Source organism: Pelobates fuscus, chromosome 9 (assembly GCF_036172605.1).
Source record: "Pelobates fuscus isolate aPelFus1 chromosome 9, aPelFus1.pri, whole genome shotgun sequence".
Classification (NCBI taxonomy): domain Eukaryota; kingdom Metazoa; phylum Chordata; class Amphibia; order Anura; family Pelobatidae; genus Pelobates; species Pelobates fuscus.
In genome coordinates this window covers 54560825-54582563 of record NC_086325.1, presented here as the reverse complement: position 1 = coordinate 54582563, position 21739 = coordinate 54560825, and the positions used below count along the sequence as shown (strand labels likewise).

The following is a 21739-nucleotide window of genomic DNA, read 5'->3' as shown; positions in this document are numbered from 1 at the left end:
GGTGTCCAAGAGATAGATCCCCGAGAGTGGGAAAACTGCAAATCCAACAATGCTTCACCAGCCTTTAGATCAGCACGTTTTAAAATAGCTGAGGATCAATCTTTTTGTGCACTCCTAATTCAGATTGTGACATTTCAGGGGTATGAGTTATAAGAATGGAAGTGAGCTCAAGAAAGATAAATTACTATTCAACATTTTCACAAGAGGCACAGGCAGGGGGTGTATTATCACAAGGCAAACAATGAATTTGCCTAGGGCGGAACTTTTCGCCAAAAACGCCACCCCAAGTGCCCAGGTAAAGTGCCTTGTTTGTTTTGTGTAATGGGGGGCCCAAGAGCTGGCTGCCACCTTAGGGCCCCCCTAGGCGTTAAATTACTAATATACTAGCCGGGCGATGAGGAAGATATGTCCTTTTAGATTAAAAAAAATATTAATAATTGGTGAGTGTATGAGAAGATGTGTGTGTGTCTGTGTGTGTCTGGCAGTGAGTATGTTTGTGACTGTCAGTGAGTGTGTGTGTCTGCCTGACATTGTGAGTGTGTGTCTGTCAGTCAAAAAAAGGCCTTGACACGAATTGGTGGGGCAAATTTAGATAAGGGGATGACGAAATTAGTTGTGCGCACACATTTATATACACAGTATATATATATATATATATATTATCATTACCTGATTCATAGATTTTAATGTTTTTTTTTCTCACACTTAGGTCAGTCTTCCAAATGATCCCAGTTGTGTTGAAGAAATCTTACGGGTGAGTATAAAGCTTCATGACTTATCATTTTCTAAAGTTCTTAACTCTTTTTTTTGGAGGTCGCATGTTACATAGATAGAGAAAGTAGAATAAGTGTAAAACATTAGTTTTGCTGGTCTGCAGAGGCTTGCATGCTTTTCTGACAGTAGTTTTAGAGGTTTTTCAGAAAAATATCAATAGAAAACAATGGAATTGGCTCCTGTAATAAATCTGAAAATGCAATATTTCAAAGACAACTGACTTTAGTCAGAGAATTATCTCTGTCAGTGCGCTTCTACTTTGTGCTTCAAGGTTCCCTATCAAACATTTCAGTGTTAAATATTGTTCATCTGTAACCCATCTAAAATAAATGAAATATACTGTGGTTTGCAGACACATAGGTGAAGGAAGTTCAAAAAAATATGAAGTAGGAGAACATAAGTTTAGAATGCTACAAGGAAAAGAATTCCACTTTCACTGAGAAAGTGAACAACCAAACCATTGGGTTTTCTGTACATCTAAGGGCATAATGGCCCAACGTTGATTGTACAAGCCCACTCTCAATCAGCACCATACAATAAAATGGAAACCATCTACTCAAGGCCATGTGCACACACAAGCTCTCTCCTCGGTTGAAAAAAACCAAAAAAACTACAGGTCCACTCTAAGGCATACTATCTCACGTATACAGTATCTCACAAAAATGAGTACACCCCTCACATTTTTGTAAATATTTTGTTATATCTTTTCATGTGAAAACACTAAAGAAATGACACTCTGCTACAATGTAAAGTAGTAAGTGTACTGCCTGTATAACAGTGTAAATTTGCTGTCCCCTCAGAATAACTTGACATACAGCCATGAATGTCTATACTGTTGGCAACAAAAGTGAGTACACTCCTAAGTGGAAATGTCCAAATTAGGCCCAATCGGCCATTTTTCCTCCCCGGTGTCATGTGATTCGTTAGTTACAAGGTCTCAGGTGTGAATAGGTGTGAACACAGGTGTGAATTAAATTTGGTGTTATCGCTCTCACACTCTCTCATACTGGTCACTGGAAGTTCAACATGGCACCTCATTGCAAAGAACTCTCTGAGGATCTGAAAAAAAAATTTTGCTCTACATAAAGATGGCCTAGGATATAAGAAGATTGTCAAGACCCTGAAACTGAGCTGCAGCACAGTGGGCAAGACCATACAGCAGTGTCACAGGACAGGTTCCACTCAGAACAGGCCTCGCCGTGGTTGACCAACGAAGTTGAGTGCACATGCTCAGCGTCATATCCAGAGGTTGTCTTTGGGAAATAGACGTATGAGTGCTGCCAGCATTGCTGCAGAGGTTAAAGGGGGGTCAGCCTGTCAGTGCTCAGACCATATGTAGCACACTGCATCAAATTGGTCTGCATGGCTGTCGTCCCATCTAAAGATGATGCACAAGAAAGCCTGCAAACAGTTTGCTGAAGACAATCAGACTAAGGACATGAATTACTGGAACCATGTCCTGTGGTCCGATGAGACCAAGATAAACTTATTTGGTTCAGATGGTGTCAAACGTGTGTGGCGGCAACCAGGTGAGGAGTACAAAGACAAGTGTGTCTTGCATACAGTCAAGCATGGAGGTGGTCTGGGCCTGCATGAGTGCTGCCGGCATTGGGGAGCTGCCAGAACTGAATGCCAGCATGTACTGTGACATTCTAAAGCAGAGCATAATCCCCTCCCTTTGGAGACTGGGCCGCAGGGAAGTATTCCAACCTGATAACAACCCCAAACACACCTCCAAGACGACCACTGACTTGCAAAGGAAGCTGAAGGTAAATGTCATGGACTGGCCAAGCATGTCTGCAGACCTAAACCCTATTGAGCATCTGTGGGGCATCCTCAAATGGAAGGTGGGGGAGCACAAGGTCTCTAACATCCACTAGCTCCGTGATGTCGTCATCGTCATGGAGGAGTGGAAGAGGACTCCAGTGGCAACCTGTGAAGCTCTGGTGAACTCCATGCCCATGAGAGTTAAGGCAGTGCTGGAAAATAATGGTGGCCACACAAAATATTGGCACTTTGTCCACAATTTGGACATTTCCACTTAGGGGTGTACTCCCTTTTGTTGCCAACGGTTTAGACATTAATGGCTGTGTGTTGGGTTATTTTGAGGTGGTAGCAAATTTACACTGTTATACAGGCTGTACACTTACTACTTTACATTGTAGCAGAGTGTCATTTCTTCAGTTTTGTCACATGAAAAGATATAATAAAATATTTACAAACATGTGAGGGGTGTACTTACATTTGTGAAAAATTGTAGGTCCACTCTGGCACATACTGATTCTACTCTCAAAAAAAGTATCTCATATATTGGTCCATTCTGACATATTCTAATTTTCACACACATGGTTACTCCCTAAAGTGAGAATTGACAGAAATGTAAAATATAAGGCCATAGTAGGTGAACAAGAAAAATTCTCCAAGTCAGCTATGCTTCCAGTTCAGATATTTTGGTCTTAAATTTGAAATTCATGTTAAATTCACTTTGAATTCCTGACAGTTCTCAGCTTAGTAAATAATCCTGACAGACACACTCTGGCACATGTTATACAGGCCTACTCTGACAAACACTTAACACACAGAGGTCCATTGGGATACCCATTAACTCACATACATGCCCATTCTGATATATGAGAAACATACAAGTGCTTTGTGATACATACTAACTCACATACAAGCCCACTCTGACATATACTAACTCACACACATACACACTCTGATCTATGCTATATGCATACTGGCCTACTCTGACACATAAAAAACAAAAACACAGGCACAGTTTGATATATGTTAAGTAAGGAATAATTGACGACAGGCCATTGAATTATTAGAAAAATAATGCACAACCGAAGGGGTAATGCGGTCACGACGCGAAGCGGAGTGGCCGTTACACCTCGGGTGTGCATTATTTCTTTCTAATTATTCAACGGCCTGGAGTCAATTATTCCGCTTATACTACAAATACCACACCTTGAAACATTGTTCAGATGATGTATTTTAAAACGTTTGTCAAGTTTTTGTCATTAAAACGCTCTTGTATGTAGGACTAATTTCTTACGCAACTGTAATGCGGTCAAGACCAGTCTGGAACTACTTTAGCCGTGCATCTCCCTGAAAATAATGCACACCGCTTAGAACGTTCGTCAACCAATCAGATTGAAGCATTCAACGGCCCTGTAGTATAACTCACATTAACCCACGCTAACAAATACTAATTCACACATAGGCCCACTCTGACACATTCATACTAGCTCACACATAGGTCCAATGGGACACATACCAACTCACATACAGGTCCACTGTAACATATACTAACTCACACATAATTCCACGCTGACACATGCAGGGATATAAAGTAACGTGAAAATGCAATGTGATTTGAAAGTGAGCTCTTATTTAATTTTGAACTAAATGGTACACAATGTATGATTATTTAATTTCAAGAAAGTTATAAAAAAAAAAAAACAGCTTGCTTCAAGGTAACTGGGACTAAAGTTCGAGCACCACTCCACCTTGAAGTTAATTCCTTGATTAGATGCTTGCTTTAAAAAAAAAAAAAAAACCCTGGCCAAGTGGATTAGCACCTTTAATGATCGATTACTGATTTGACATGTATGGCCTGCAGAGTAACAACCTTTTTTAAGCCATGTATTTAACCAGTGGGATGAAAGTATACTGAAGATAGGTTTGTAGCAGATTTAGATTCCTGGAGCTATGAAGGGGTTATTATATCACCAGGATAAAAATAATTTAAAATTAAAGTTTCAATTAGCTGCGTGATCAGAGTCATGTTTTTTTTTTCTGTATCCTGATGGCTAGTTGTAATAACCCAGCGCACTATGAATATATATCAACAGCCCAAAAATGTCCTTGACAGGTGAAATTGCATGTGCAATTACCATTTGCGTGTGCTGTTCAAATCACTAATGGATTTAATCAGTGCCATCTCTATATGATGTGAATGTTTCGTGTAACACAATTAGCAGGTAGACCTTTTATTTTCTGCTCAGTAATTTTCTCCGGTAAAATAGGAGCTGACAGTGAGAGATGCTAAATGTTATTCTGGTAACTGTAATATAAAAAAAAGGTAAGCAGCCCGTAGAGGTTACAAATTCACATCCACAGCTGACAAGCACTTTTAAATATTTTCATATGCATTCTGAAACATAGGGGGTTGGTAGGTTGTATGTCGGGCAGCAAGGAAGTAGTGTACATGATGTGAATTTAAAATCATAATACAGACGTCATCGGAAAAGTGAGTAACGATCCGATGAGCCTCGTGAATCATGTGGACTTGTCAAAGGAAGGAACACATTGGGGAGCAGATGATGTCAAATAGTCGTAACTTAGCAACCCAGTATTAGGCTGTCAGGAGGCTAAGCAAGAGGAGAGCCTTTTAAATTGCTAAGTAAATAAATGAATTCTTATGTTTCTTAAATTTGCTATAAAAAGACTAGGGCACTATATTTTTTTTCCAAGCTATATTTTTCTCCTTTCTTTCTTTTTTTACTTGTATGAGTGATTTGACTTACTTTTGTTTCCAATGGGAGGTGGAGGTTTAAAAAAAACAAAAAAAAAAAACAACAAAAAACTAAAAACTAAAATCATTTGTCCACTTATAAGGCTTCTGTAAACCCCCCAGCTTTAATGCGTGACCTGAATCATTAGTTATAATGGAAGAGACCTCTATTTTATCTGAAATCTTTTAAGCATTTAGATTTTCTCTTTACAAGCACATTTTTTTCGCACTACAATAGTGTTTATTGTTGGAACAGACTTTTACTAAGCCGTTTGTCAATAAGTCTAATAACATGTAGCTGTAGCAGCAGGAAAATGGATGCCATTCTCATGTCAGAGGCAAGACAGTGAAAGCTATTAAGTATTTGAAGACACTTTAATAGACAAGGTGATGATCATTGTATTTAGACAGCAAACATTATAAAGGTACTTTCATGTACAGTGTTGTCTGCTAAAAACACAAAAAACAACCGGATGTTGATGTTGTCTGCAAATATTAATGGTGCAGTGAACATTTGTTATACATTTTATGGGAGAATCATTTTGTTATTTCAGTTGAGTAAAAAGATAAAGATAAAGATAATAAAATATTTGGTTTGAGTTTTCTTCATACATTTTTTTGCCATCACGACTACAAAATCAACAACTGTGTATCAGAACAAATCCAAATAGCACACTGACAGCAGTCTGCTCTTTTAAATATCTAGGTATGTTGCTAGACTCCAATGTATCCTTTGGGCTTCACGTTGGAAAAATCTCTTCAGAACTTTACCCAAAACTAAGTTCCCTGTACAAATCCTGCCTAAGCCCTACAGTAAGGAAACAGATAGTGCAACAAATGCTAATGCCGGTCATTGATTATGGGGATGTAGTGTATGTACCCGCACCTCAAACCCACCTTAATAAACGTAATATGTTATATAGTTCGTTCTGCCGCTTTGTACTAGAATGTAATTACTTTACCCACCACTGTGACATGTTAAAAGAGCTAAACTGGCTATCGCTGGAATCCCGATGCATTCTTCATCTTTCTAGCCTTGTGCATAAGAGCATTTCTGGGAAGCTCCCCCCTTACCTGAGTAGAATGCTCTCCCCGGCTATTCCCACCTCCTATAACCTCCGATCCAGTACTAGCACGATATTTAGCATAACGCAATACAAAAAAAAAGTGGCTCGATCCTCACTAAAGAAGGATATTATGGCACTAGAAAAAGTGCAGAGGCGGGCTACAAAATTAATAAAAGGAATGGAACATATCAGCTATGAAGAAAAGTTAACAAATTTAAACCTATTTAGTTTAGAAAAACGTCGCCTGAGAGGGGATATGATAACATTATACAAATATATTCGGGGCCAATACAAACCATTGTGTGGAAATCTATGCACAAACCGGACTTTACATAGGACACGAGGCCATGCGTTTTTTACTGTAAGAACAATCAGGATGTGGAATTCTCTGCCTGAAGAAGTGGTTTTATCAGAGTCCATACAGATGTTCAAACAGCTACTAGATGCATATTTGCAAAAACAGAATATTCAAGGATATAATCTTTCAATGTAGGGTAATAACTGCTTGATCCAAGGATAAATCTGACTGCCATTCTGGGGTCAAGAAGGAATTTTTTTTCCTAGCTGGTTGCAAAATTGTGCTTCAAACTGGGTTTTTTTGCCTTCTTTTGGATCAACAGCAAAAAAACAAATGTGAGGAAGGCTGAACTTGATGGACGCAAGTCTCTTTTCAGCTATATAACTATGTAAATGTGTAACTTTCCTACAGAGCAACGCAATTATGGAATAACCTCAGGGACACAGTCAAATCTTCATTGAATCTAGAATCTTTTAAGAGATGTATGTCAATATAGCTCAGCACAGAATGCACCTGTCATGGTTGAATATATTTATCACCTGTTATATGTTAAATGTATATATATGTGTGTGTGTGTATATATATATATATATATATATATATATGTATATATATATATATACATATATATATATATATATATATATATATATTAAAAATGAAATATATATATAATCTGCCAAATGAAGCCAGCACTCAAGGACTTGTAAAAAACAAAAAGGGTTTTAATCAATAGAACTTGTCAACGTTTCAAATTATATATATATTTATACATATATATATATATATATATATATATATATATATATATATATATATATAAACTGCAAATGTCCCGCACTCAATGTACCGGTCTTGTGCTTGCCTCGGTGCTGCCTCAGCCTTCAATATATACAGATGAAAAGAGTGCACTCGAAAGGTCTTCTTAAAGATATAAACAATTTATTGTGGCAAACTTCAAAGACATACAAGTCGACGTTTCAGTCCTCGTGGGACTTTTTTCAAGACAATGAAAGGCGGAAAAAAAGTGATTTAAATATACCTTGCAGGTGATTTGATTGGAGAGTAGGTTATATGAAAGAGAGGCTGTGCAAACGTGAAAGTGATTACTCAACTTTGAAATAGGGATTAACCCCTTGAGTGCCTAATAAAAAGGCCTGAAAGTGAGTGTGGTTACGGCCAAATATCTAATAATCTGCACTCGCAGACATATTAAAATTCAAGGATAAGAAATATCGAAGCCACCTTAGAATGACTAAGTGTTTAAGAATCTATTTGAATATTTAAACAAAGTTAAACAATATCTTACGATTGCTACATTTTTAAACAATAACATAAGGTGGCTACGTTTAAATTGGAATTCCAAGTGCCAAGTGATTGCTGACCTAATTATAGATACATTGTAGAAAAAACTTCAAAGTATATTTGAATAACCCTAGGGATACTATGTATATACTTAATTGTATTACAAATTAACGGCCGTACAGTCTATGGAGTATAACAGTAGCATCCATAAGCTAACATACCTAGCTAAATAAAAATAAATATATGAATAATATGTGATTGATTTAACAAAAAGTCTCATGAGTTAATCACCAATAATGGTTATTCTGTGACCTTTAGTACAGATATATATCAATTACTATTATTTACGAAACTGTGGCTTCTTTATCTTTTCGGGATGAAGCAGCTGAGTGGGTTGATTTCATTAAGTCCCCCCGGGGACAAAGTTCCTAATGTGAAGATCCAAAAGGCTTCTCTTTGAAGAAGTAGGACGTCTCTGTCACCCCCCCTGTTCGGGGCCGGAATATGTTCAATGCCCATAAATTTCAATGTGGGCAGTGTATGCCCTATTTCCAGAAAATGTTTGGCTATGGGGGTGGTTGCTATGCCGCTGGATAACGCAGTCCTGATGGTAGATCTGTGTCCCCTCATGCGCTCCCTGAGGTCATTAGACGTTTTGCCGATGTACATGAGTCCACATGGGCAGGTGATGCGATATACTACGTGTGTAGTGGTGCACGTGATCCTTTGCCGTATCCTGTATTCTTTACCTGAGCGAGGGTGGTAAAACGCTTTGCCCGGGGCCATACTATTGCAAGCCATGCACTTCAGACAACGATAACAGCCTGGGCTTTGAACAGACTGATGTGTCATAGATGTATCTGTATGAACCAGATAATCTCTCAGGTTCCTGTTTCTCCTATAACTAATCATAGGGGTATTCTGGAATATTGTCGGTAGTGTCTTGTCTTTTTTAAGAACCTCCCAGTTGTGTCTTATTTTCTGGGACATCTCGCCCGATAGTGAATGGAACGTTTGGGGGAAGATCATTCTATTTTGGTTGCTTTTAATTTTAGGGCCATCAGTGTAGTTTTTGAGTGCTTTTGAATATGCACACTCCAGCATTTGTCTTGGATATCCACGTTGTGAAAATTTTTCAAACATTTCTTGTACCTGGTTTGCTGCTTTTATAGAATCAGAGTTGTTCCTCAGTATTCTCATAAATTGAGATACCGGTAAAGATTTTATGAGGTTGGGTGGATGGTGACTGCTGGCGTGTAGTAACGTATTGCGGTCAGTTTCCTTTGCAAATAAAGTATACCCCAGCTTGTTATTTTCTATGAAGATACGAAGATCCAGGAAGTCGATTTGTTTGTTGTTAATTTGATGGGTAAGTCTTACTGGTGAATCCAGTTGATTCAGTGACCCTATCATGTCATGGAGACTTTGTTCTTCACCCGTCCATATGATGAACACGTCATCGATATATCTCAGGTATTTCAGAATATGATGACCATATTTTTGAAGAATGTGTACCTGTTCATATGCATGCATGTATGCATTAGCATACATGGGTGCCATAGGGGCACCCATCGATGTCCCGGATATTTGTATGTAGAATGCTTTTTCAAATCGAAAATAATTGAGTGTAAGACATAATTCCAATAATTCAAGTATATATTCAATCGGGGGCTCTATACGTTCTTGGTACTGTGTTAGTACTTGGCGCATCGCCTGAATTCCCTCCTCGTGGGGAATTATGGTGTATAAACTGCTTACGTCAATGGCTGCTAAGAAGACTCCTTGTGGGGGGAGTTCTATAGAATTTAGGGCTGCTATGACTTGCGCCGAGTCTTTGACATAGGTAGGTAGTGACATTACCGTTTTTTTAAATTTTGTGTCTAACCATTTCCCTATGGGTTCTAACAATCCCCCGATCGCCGATACTATCGGTCGTCCTGGTGGGCGCTCCAGGTTTTTGTGAACCTTAGGCACTGTGTATATGATCGGGCACCGAGGGTGGGTTTCAAATAAGTACTCATATTCCGTAGTGGTGAGGAAACCTGCTTCTAAGCCCCTTTGCAGTGTCTGTTGGACAACTTTACTGAATTGGTTTCCTCACCACTACGGAATATGAGTACTTATTTGAAACCCACCCTCGGTGCCCGATCATATACACAGTGCCTAAGGTTCACAAAAACCTGGAGCGCCCACCAGGACGACCGATAGTATCGGCGATCGGGGGATTGTTAGAACCCATAGGGAAATGGTTAGACACAAAATTTAAAAAACCGGTAATGTCACTACCTACCTATGTCAAAGACTCGGCGCAAGTCATAGCAGCCCTAAATTCTATAGAACTCCCCCCACAAGGAGTCTTCTTAGCAGCCATTGACGTAAGCAGTTTATACACCATAATTCCCCACGAGGAGGGAATTCAGGCGATGCGCCAAGTACTAACACAGTACCAAGAACGTATAGAGCCCCCGATTGAATATATACTTGAATTATTGGAATTATGTCTTACACTCAATTATTTTCGATTTGAAAAAGCATTCTACATACAAATATCCGGGACATCGATGGGTGCCCCTATGGCACCCATGTATGCTAATGCATACATGCATGCATATGAACAGGTACACATTCTTCAAAAATATGATCATCATATTCTGAAATACCTGAGATATATCGATAACGTGTTCATCATATGGACGGGTGAAGAACAAAGTCTCCATGACATGATAGGGTCACTGAATCAACTGGATTCACCAGTAAGACTTACCCATCAAATTAACAACAAACAAATCGACTTCCTGGATCTTCGTATCTTCATAGAAAATAACAAGCTGGGGTATACTTTATTTGCAAAGGAAACTGACCGCAATACGTTACTACACGCCAGCAGTCACCATCCACCCAACCTCATAAAATCTTTACCGGTATCTCAATTTATGAGAATACTGAGGAACAACTCTGATTCTATAAAAGCAGCAAACCAGGTACAAGAAATGTTTGAAAAATTTTCACAACGTGGATATCCAAGACAAATGCTGGAGTGTGCATATTCAAAAGCACTCAAAAACTACACTGATGGCCCTAAAATTAAAAGCAACCAAAATAGAATGATCTTCCCCCAAACGTTCCATTCACTATCGGGCGAGATGTCCCAGAAAATAAGACACAACTGGGAGGTTCTTAAAAAAGACAAGACACTACCGACGATATTCCAGAATACCCCTATGATTAGTTATAGGAGAAACAGGAACCTGAGAGATTATCTGGTTCATACAGATACATCTATGACGCATCAGTCTGTTCAAAGCCCAGGCTGTTATCGTTGTCTGAAGTGCATGGCTTGCAATAGTATGACCCCGGGCAAAGCGTTTTACCACCCTCGCTCAGGTAAAGAATACAGGATACGGCAAAGGATCACGTGCACCACTACACACGTAGTATATCGCATCACCTGCCCATGTGGACTCATGTACATCGGCAAAACGTCTAATGACCTCAGGGAGCGCATGAGGGGACACAGATCTACCATCAGGACTGCGTTATCCAGCGGCATAGCAACCACCCCCATAGCCAAACATTTTCTGGAAATAGGGCATACACTGCCCACATTGAAATTTATGGGCATTGAACATATTCCGGCCCCGAACAGGGGGGGTGACAGAGACGTCCTACTTCTTCAAAGAGAAGCCTTTTGGATCTTCACATTAGGAACTTTGTCCCCGGGGGGACTTAATGAAATCAACCCACTCAGCTGCTTCATCCCGAAAAGATAAAGAAGCCACAGTTTCGTAAATAATAGTAATTGATATATATCTGTACTAAAGGTCACAGAATAACCATTATTGGTGATTAACTCATGAGACTTTTTGTTAAATCAATCACATATTATTCATATATTTATTTTTATTTAGCTAGGTATGTTAGCTTATGGATGCTACTGTTATACTCCATAGACTGTACGGCCGTTAATTTGTAATACAATTAAGTATATACATAGTATCCCTAGGGTTATTCAAATATACTTTGAAGTTTTTTTCTACAATGTATATATATAAATAGGTCAGCAATCACTTGGCACTTGGAATTCCAATTTAAACGTAGCCACCTTATGTTATTGTTTAAAAATGTAGCAATCGTAAGATATTGTTTAACTTTGTTTAAATATTCAAATAGATTCTTAAACACTTAGTCATTCTAAGGTGGCTTCGATATTTCTTATCCTTGAATTTTAATATGTCTGCGAGTGCAGATTATTAGATATTTGGCCGTAACCACACTCACTTTCAGGCCTTTTTATTAGGCACTCAAGGGGTTAATCCCTATTTCAAAGTTGAGTAATCACTTTCACGTTTGCACAGCCTCTCTTTCATATAACCTACTCTCCAATCAAATCACCTGCAAGGTATATTTAAATCACTTTTTTTCCGCCTTTCATTGTCTTGAAAAAAGTCCCACGAGGACTGAAACGTCGACTTGTATGTCTTTGAAGTTTGGCACAATAAATTGTTTATATCTTTAAGAAGACCTTTCGAGTGCACTCTTTTCATCTGTATATATATATATATATATTGTTTGTATATTGTATTTTTTGTAATATTGTATCCTATTGTAACAATGCAATGTTTTGTGGACCCAGGACATACTTGAAAACGAGAGAAATCTCAATGGATACATCCTGGTAAAATATTTTATAAATAAATAAATAAATGTGACATGCCCATTTGCACTTTGCTATGATCTATGGCAGAGTGAATGAGAAGTCATTAAAATTAAGTTTTTGTTCTTAATTATTATTTATTATTTCTGTTCTGCAGCAAGTCTGGTTTGCAGGCCTCCCATCTGTCCTAATTTCAGCGATGCAGTCCCTATTTTAGCGTCCTGATAATGTATGCTTTATGAAAAACACTACATAGTGTCAAATAAGGTGTAAAATATATATGTTTCTGTATGTTTGCCAGGAAAACTTGTCACGAGACAAAAAAAAATGATGGTGGGTCACTTTGACCATGATTTTCTTAGTGAAATGCTATCAGTTTATTTAAACTCTTCGTTCTCGAGTGTTGATCTTTAAAAACAATAAAAAAATAAAATGAATGCAATTAGTGCCAATGTTTTCCAAACCTACGTAGTCACAGAAGGAAAAAAAAGAGGTTTGGGAAAAAAAGGAACTCACATGCTTAATAATAAATTACTTCCAGAATCTTGTGCCCTAAGGGTATGGCTGAACATTCCTGCTGTGTGTCATACGTTTCTTCAAAACATGCACCATTTGAAATTAAATATAATTATAAGTATTCATTCTAATTTCTTAGCTTGAACTAACAGTGATTAATAATTTAAACCGTGGAGATTACGATTTAGATGACCAGCTAAAAACCACATTTATGCTAACTAATATGGCTCTGGAATGCCAGTGGGGGAGAATTGCAAACATAGAACACAACGTACCTTACGACTTAATGCAACCATTATCTAAGTGTTGGGGAAAAAAATGACCTCACATGTGGATTATATTTTTAGAGTGATATTTATACAAGTGCATAGAGCTTTATTTACTAAACTGTGACCTGTGGTGTACTTAAGACTGGTTTACTAAATAATTTAGCATCTTGGGGCTAAGTCTTTGCACTATGCCCAGACAAGAGTACTTTTTCTATGTTTTTTAATTGAGTCTAAATGTAGTATATTTTATGTTTGATTCCTCACAATCCACTGCCAAGTGAACAAATCTTTTGATATGCTAGTATACTTTTTAAGTCAGATAATTAAATCACTCAGTAGAGTGCAATATAATTTGTATAGGATTCCATTTAATATTGTTTGACAAGCTTTTTAAATCATTTAATTTCAAAATTGTTTCAGAGTATAAAAATTGCAAAATATTTTAAGTTTGTAATATTTTTATAATTTTTTTAGATATTCATATAATTTGTACATATGTTTTTTTTTAATATATATTTGAAAAAAAAATAATTCTGAAAGTTTATCCAGAAATATTAAATCATTTGAAAATATTATCCAACAATATTAAATTGAGGCCATAATTATCTGATCTAATGTAACACTATATTTTCACCCATACATTTGGAGGGGGGAAATTCCCTAAATCACTAAAAATCTTCTTAAGATGTATGTGCCATGTCTGACTGTATGTGTAGCACTGTGTATGTGTAGTAGTGGGTGTATACTGTTTCTAAGTGTTTGTGTAGCAGTAGTGTGTCTATAGCAGAGTCTGTCAGCATGTATACTGTGTGTATTTGAGGCAGTGTGTCAGTGTGTGTATACTGTCTGAGTATTTGTACTATTGTGTCATTGTGTGTCTACTGTGTCTGTGTGTATAAAAATATGTGCATACTGTGTATGAGTGTGTGTCAGTGAGTACATACTGTGAGTGTGTATGGCACTGTAAGCATACTGTGTCTGAGTGTTTGTAAGTGTGTATACACTGTGAGTGTATGTGTGTCACTTTGTCATTGTGAGTGCCCAAAGCAAAACTCTGCTGCCCTCAAACCTTTCCCCCAAAACAGTGTCCTCTCGCTCTCCCTTGGCACACTTAACATTAAACAGGCTACGGATGCCCGGCCACTGCTTTTCTCAATGTGATGAAGTGATGGGTGTTGCTGACAGTATTGGTTCCTGAGTTATGTCACATTGTAGTCCTAGTGCTGCATAGCCAGTGGTTAATGTGTTGCCTGGGCTCTAAAATTTGTACTGCTGAGGCAGAACAGGTTGATCAGCAGGGGAGAGCAGTGAAATTGGGAAAACCATTATTGTTAAGCTTTATGATCACTGGAAAGGGACCACAAAATGATGTCTAAAAGTTGCCTGGGTCCAAAGGTTCCACTGGGAAGCATTTTAATATACTCTGCTTAAACTATGTTAAACACACAACATTTAATTCAAATCAGTTTGCGTAATAGCTCAGTGCTTGTATTTTACAAATACATCAGTTCAAATAGAGTTCACTTCAAGTTTAAGCCACAAAGTATCCATTAAAAGAAGAGAACCATGTTTATATGCTTGTGGTTATAGCATGTATTTACTTTGTAAAAACAAAAAACAAAGCCAAAACAAATGTAGCCATTTTTTGTAAAGATCTAAGCAAGATATATTTTGTCCTAATAGCTTATCATGACAAATACTTCATCAGAACCATGATTCACTTGTCACCACGTTTCGTAAAGAATTGTGAGTCATATTTCTTAGAAGATATATATATAACTCTGTGACTGTTCCCACACTGAGACATGTGGCCAGTGAGGATGGGACACATGCTTTGGACATTATCTAAAAAGCAAAGTCACATACCTACTAAGTGTCCCTATTTAGGAGGGACAGTCCCTATATTGAGCTCTAACCCATCTTTCCTTCTTTTTAATCCCAATGTCCCTTTATTAGAGAATCCATATTGTTGGTATGTCTGAGTCAGTGGTGTATCCTGGTTTTGTGCTGCCCTAGGCAGGACAAAACTCAGGCGCCCCTCGACCCCCCTCCCCCCCCCCGCGACACCCCCCCCCCTGTCCCGCCTTCTAAATACACACACACACACACACACAAATTCACTGACAGATATGCATACACTAGCTAACAGACACACACACTCACTAGCAGACACACACACACTCACTAGCAGACACACACACACACTCACTAACAGACACACACACACTCACTAACAGACACACACACACTCACTAACACACACACACTCTCTGTAAGACACACACACTCTCTGTCAGACACATATATATATAATAATATATAATATAATAATATATAATATAATATAATATATATAATATAATGTAATATATAATAATATAATATATATAATATAATATATAATAATATAATATATAATATATATAATATAATATATAATATAATAATATATAATGTAATTAATTTAACCTACCCCCCAGCCTCCTTACCTTTGGGAATGCTGGGGGGAGGTCTCTTTCTCCCTGGTGGTCCAGTGGCTGCCGGGCGTGCAGGCTGCTGTGCGCTGGCGGGTAGGTGGCTGGCGAGGGAGCTCTTCCTCTGAGCTCTCTGCTCAGCTCCCTCGCGCGCCGCAGAGTGAGACTGGGAGCCGGAAGATGACGTCATATTCCGGCTCCCAGCCTCACTCTGCGAGCCGCCCGCCCAGCCCATCAGCCCGACCGGCAGCCCAGTTAGCCGCAAGGCTAACAAGGCATTTGCCCTTGGCGTTTGGGGGCGGCGTTTTTTGCCGCCCCCTGGAAAATGCCGCCCAAATCAAATGCCTTGTTTGCCTTGCGGCTAAAACGCCCCTGGTCTGAGTATTTAACAGAGTTCAAAAGAAATAAAACTCACAGTAAGATTTTTTTCAACTACAACAAATGTGTTTAGAAATCTGTCTGTGCAAATATGATAAATTGTTACATAGTTACATAGCTGAAAAGAGACTTGCATCCATCAAGTTAATCCTTCCTTACATATGTTTTGCTGCTGATCCAAAAGAAAGTAAAAAACCCAGTCTGAAGCGCTTCCAATTTTGGAACAAACTAGGAAAAAATTCCTTCTTGACCCCGAAATAAATCCTTATTGCTCTTACTGTAAAATAATCTTTTCTATGCCTTAGATGAAATCTCCTTTCTTCCAGCCTAAATGTGGGACCTTATATCCTATGTATAGCCCTGTTTATGAATAGATTTCCAGATAATGGTTTGTACTGGCCCCAAATATATTTGTATAATGTTATCATATCCCCTCTGAGGCGACGATTTTCCAAACTAAAGAGATTTAAATATTTTTTCTTCGTAACTATAATGCTCCATTCCTTTTATCAGTTTTGTAGCTCATCTCTGCACTTTTTCTAGTGCCATGATAATCTTCTTTAGAACAGGTGCCCAAAATTGCACAGCATATTCAAGGCGTGGTCTTACCAGCAATTTATAAAGAGGCAAAATTATATTTTCATCCCGAGAATTTATGCCCCTTTTTATACATGACAAAACCTTACTGGCCTTAGCAACTGCAGATTGACATTGCATATTGCTGCCTAATTTGTTGTCTATAACAATTCCCAAATCCTTCTCGTGTGTTGTTATCCCTAATTCACTACCATTTAGGGTGTAAGTTGCTTGTGCATTCTTGACTCCGAAGTGCATAACTTTGCATTTCTCTGCATTAAATTTAATCTACCATTTTAGTGCCCAGACCCCCAATCTATCTAAATCGTTTTGCAGCAAAACAAATCCTGCTCACATTTTATTACTTTACAAAGTTTTGTGTCATCTGTAAACACTGAAACATGGCTTTCAATACCTATTGAAAGATCATTTATAAATATGTTAAATAGAAGTGATCCCAAAACAGCACCCTGAGGGACACCACTTACCACTTTTGTCCAGCCTGAAAATTTACCATTAATGACAACTCATTCTTCTCTATCCTTAAGCCAATGTTCTACCCAAGAAGAAGAATATTGATCTAGACCAATTTCTTTTAGTTTGAAGACTAACCTATTGTGAGGAACCGTATCAAATGACTTGGGAAAATCCAAGTAGATCACTTTCACTGCAACACCCTGATCTATACTTCTACTTACTACTTTGTAGAATGCAATTAGGTTAGTTTGACATGACCTATTTTGTATAAAGCCATGCTGATTAGTGCTAATATTTGTATTGCTTCCCAATAAATTCCTGAATATTATCCCTTAATAGCCCTTCAAATATTTTCTCAGTCACAGAAGTTAAGCTCACAGGTCTATAATTTCCAGGCAAGGATTTTGAACCATTTTTAAATATAGGAACAACATCTGCCTTGCTCCAATCCTCTGATACACCAGAAACAAATGAATCTTGAAAGATTTAATACAGAGGTTCACTTATTTCCCCACTCAGCTCCTTAAGTACTCGCGGGTGAATACCGTCAGGCCCCGGAGCTTTATTTACATTAATTTTCTTTAACTGCTGTAGCACCTTGTCTCGAGACATCCAATCAAGTTATCTGCAAAGTTTTTTGCAGTAATCATTTGCATATCTCTTGCCATAGGATCATCATTAATATATACTGAAGTATAATAGTTATCTAAAATGTCTGCCTTTTCCTGGTCTTCAATACCGAACAGACTCATCTCTGTTTCCAGTGTACCTACACTTTCATTTTTAGTTTTTTTAGAATTGATGTACTGGAAAAAAAATTGGGGTTGGTTTTGCATTCTTTGGCTATCAATGAAAATGTTTCTAAATTTCTAGTTTAGCCACTTTAATTGCCTTTTTGCAAGCATTATTGGCTTCCTTATATCTTATATAGGATGCCTCTGATTTGTCCAATTTAAATGCTTTAAATGCCCCTTTCTTATTTTTAATCTTTTGTTTTACTTCTCTACTAAGCCACATTGGTTTCGATTTGTTTCTTTTATATTTATCACCCAATGGTACATACTGAGAAATGTACCTTTCTAATATTTGTTTGAATAGTTTCCATTTATCCTCAGTGTTTTTTTCACTAAGGAGTTTATTTCAGTCGATATGTTGTAGAGCTGTCCTAATCTTATTAAAATATTTATTCTCTTAGATAGGCGTTTTATAGTAGCCTTCTTAGTTATGTATTTTTAGAAGTCTGAGTGCGCCGTAACTATTTTTTTCTCTAATCTAAAATTTACTTTTTTTTTTAGTTTATTTCAAAGATTGCCATATTGTGATCACTATTTCCCAAATTCTCCCCTACTTGAATGTAGGTCAAAAGATAAACATTGTTTGTTATAACGAGAACCAGACAAGCGTCCTTTCTAGTTGGTGCTTGTACCAGTTGTGACATGAAGGTGTCATTTAACACATTCAAAGACCTGATTCCCCAAGCTTAAGTACTAGTCACTCTATCCCAATTTATGTCCGGGTAATTAAAATCTCCAACAATTAACGTGTTGACCCGATTTGCAGTTTTCACAGTTTTCTCTAACAGCTGTTCTTCCTCATTAATATTAAAGGACCACTCTAGGCACCCAGACCACTTCAGCTTAATGAAGTGGTCTGGGTGCCAGGTCCTTCTAGGGTTAACCCATTTTTTCATAAACATAGCAGTTTCAGAGAAACTGCTATGTTTGTGAATGGGTTAAGCCTTCCCCTTTTTCCTCTAGTGGCTGTCTCACTGACAGCCGCTAGAGGCGCTTGCGTGATTCTCACTGTGATTTTCACAGTGAGAGCACGCAAGCGTCCATAGGAAAGCATTATGAATGCTTTCCTATGTGACCGGCTGAATGCGCGCGCAGCTCTTGCCGCGCGTGCGCATTCAGCCGACGGGGAGGAGAAGAGGAGGATCGGAGGAGGAGAGCTCTCCGTCCACCGCTGGAAAAAGGTACGTTTTTACCCCTTTCCCCTTTCCAGAGCCGGGCGGGAGGGGGTCCCTGAGGGTATGTTTTCCTGGCACTAGAGTGGTCCTTTAACATTAAGTGGTTTATAACATATCCCAACCAATAATTGATTTCCCTTTGTTTGCCCCAAGCAGATATCTACCCATAAAGCTTCCACATTTTCCTTGTCACACTCCACATGCCTAAGATTTGACTTTTACTCATGGTTGACATACAAGCATACCCCACCACCCTTCTTGTTTTTCCTATCCTACCTAAATAACTTGTACCCATTTAAGTTAACTGCCCAGTCATGTGTCGCATCCTACCATGTTTATGTAATGCCTATTATATTAAATTGCCTCTAGTTTCCCCATTTTGTTATATAGGCTCCTTGCATTAGTAAGCATACATTTAATATTATCATGAGTCATTTGTACTTTTTGTGAATTTTTATCAATATTACATACCTTCTCTGTTCTGAGCTTTCCCCTCCCCCATCTCCACCCCCCCCCATATACTGAGCTAAAGCCCATCTCCTTTCTATATTTTCTCCATTTTCTAGATTGCTTTGACCCTCCCCCTGCTACTAGTTTAAAATCTCCTCCAACCTTCTAGCAATCCTATCCCCCAGCACAGTAGACCCTCTTTCGTTTAGATGCAATCCATCATGGCTGTACAGCTTGTACCCAAGCGCAAAATCGGCCAGTGCTCTAAAAATCCAAAACCCTCTTTCCTGCACCTCTTTTCCTACCACCTTTCTGCTGTAGCACGTGGCACAGATAATATTTCAGAAAATTTTACCTTGGAGGTCCTTTTCTTTAGCTTACTTCGTAGTTTCCTGAACTCATTGTTTAGGACCTTCCATTTCACTCTGACTTTGTCATTGGTACCAATATGGACCATGACAGCTGGTTCGTCCCCAGTCCGTCCCAATAATCCCTCCACTCTGACGGCAACATGCCAGACCCTAACACCCGGGAGACAGCAAACTGTCAGGTTGAGACGATCAGAGTGGCAGATTACCTTATCTACTCTCTTAATAACAGAGCCACCTACCACCACAACTTGTCTAGCCTTCCTTACACTCTCGATCCCACCCGTACTAGAGGGGCTATCCCCATGGCAATTAGAAGGAACAAAGTTATAAATAAAGGACAAAGTTATAAATAAAATCAGCAAAGATTAAAAATATCTATTAAAATTTATGGAAAAACGTTTTAAATAAAAAAAATAATAAAAAATAAATAAAAATGAAACCTGCCTTTTCACTTAGTATTAACTAATACCAACCACAGTCTACCAATTCTCCAAGATACTCCTGTTGTTTAACTCCTACTTAAAAGAGACTACTTTAAATAGCTTACTTTCAAGCAAACTCCAGTAGCAAACTGCACTGTTCTTGTTATAAAGATATATATATAGTGCATAATTAATTAATTAGTAAGTCACCTAAAATTTCTCAGAGCAGCCATGCCACACCTTCACTTACGCCCCTAAAATTGAAGTGTCCATTTTTGTCCATATGAAATGTTGGGAAGTATGTTCAGCTAATCTAAATGAATACTGCTGCTTTTGCAGTCTGCGTTACAATGGAATAGGTAGGACATACCGTATATACTCGAGTATAAGCCGAGTTTTTCAGCCCATTTTTTGGGCTGAAAAACCCCAACTCGGCTTATACTCGAGTCAAGGTCTGTATTATGGCAATTTACATTGCCATAATACAGACTGGGGGAGAGGGGGGCTGGCAGAGCTGTAACTTACCTGTTCTGCAGCTCCTGTCAGCTCTCTCCTCCTCCGCGCCGTCCGTTCAGCACCTCGGTCAGCTCCCAGTGTAAATCTCGCGAGAGCCGCGGCTCTCGCGAGACTTACAGTGTGAGCTGATAGAAGGAGCTGCACGGACGGCGCAGAGGAGGAGAGAGCTGACAGGAGCTGCAGAACAGGTAAGTTACAGCTCTGCCAGCCCCCCTCTCCCCCCCACTGAACTGCCACTGGACCACCAGGGAAGGAGAGCCCCCCTCCCTGCCATGTATCAAGCAGGGAGGGGGGACGAAAAATAAATAAAAATATAAATAAAATAAGAAATAATAATAAAAATAATAATAATAAAAAAGGGGGTATAAGGACCACTGTGGGAGGGGGGGGGTATAAGGACCACTATGGGAGGGAGGGGGTGGGCTAAGGACCACTATGGGAGGGAGGGGGGTATAAGGACCGCTATGGGAGGGAGGGGGGGGGATAAGGACCACTATGGGAGGGAGGGGGGATAAGGACCACTATGGGAGGGAGGGGGGGGATAAGGACCACTATGGAAGGGAGGGGGGATAAGGACCACTATCGGAGGGAGGGGGTGGGATAAGGACCACTATGGGAGGGAGGGGGGGAGAAAAGGAACACTATGGGAGGGAGGGGGGGATAAGGACCACTATGGGAGGGAGGGAGGGGGGGGATAAGGACCA

The 21739-nt window shown here is 38.9% G+C and overlaps 1 protein-coding gene across 1 annotated transcript in view; it reads left to right on the top strand.

Moving 5' to 3' along the window:
- AFF2 (ALF transcription elongation factor 2) overlaps positions 1-21739 on the top strand; it is a 468515-nt gene that overhangs the window by 290671 nt on the left and 156105 nt on the right. The window contains exon 4 of the mRNA XM_063431978.1: positions 710-754. Coding sequence (XP_063288048.1) covers positions 710-754 — 45 coding nt within the window. The remainder of the gene's footprint in view (positions 1-709; positions 755-21739) is intronic.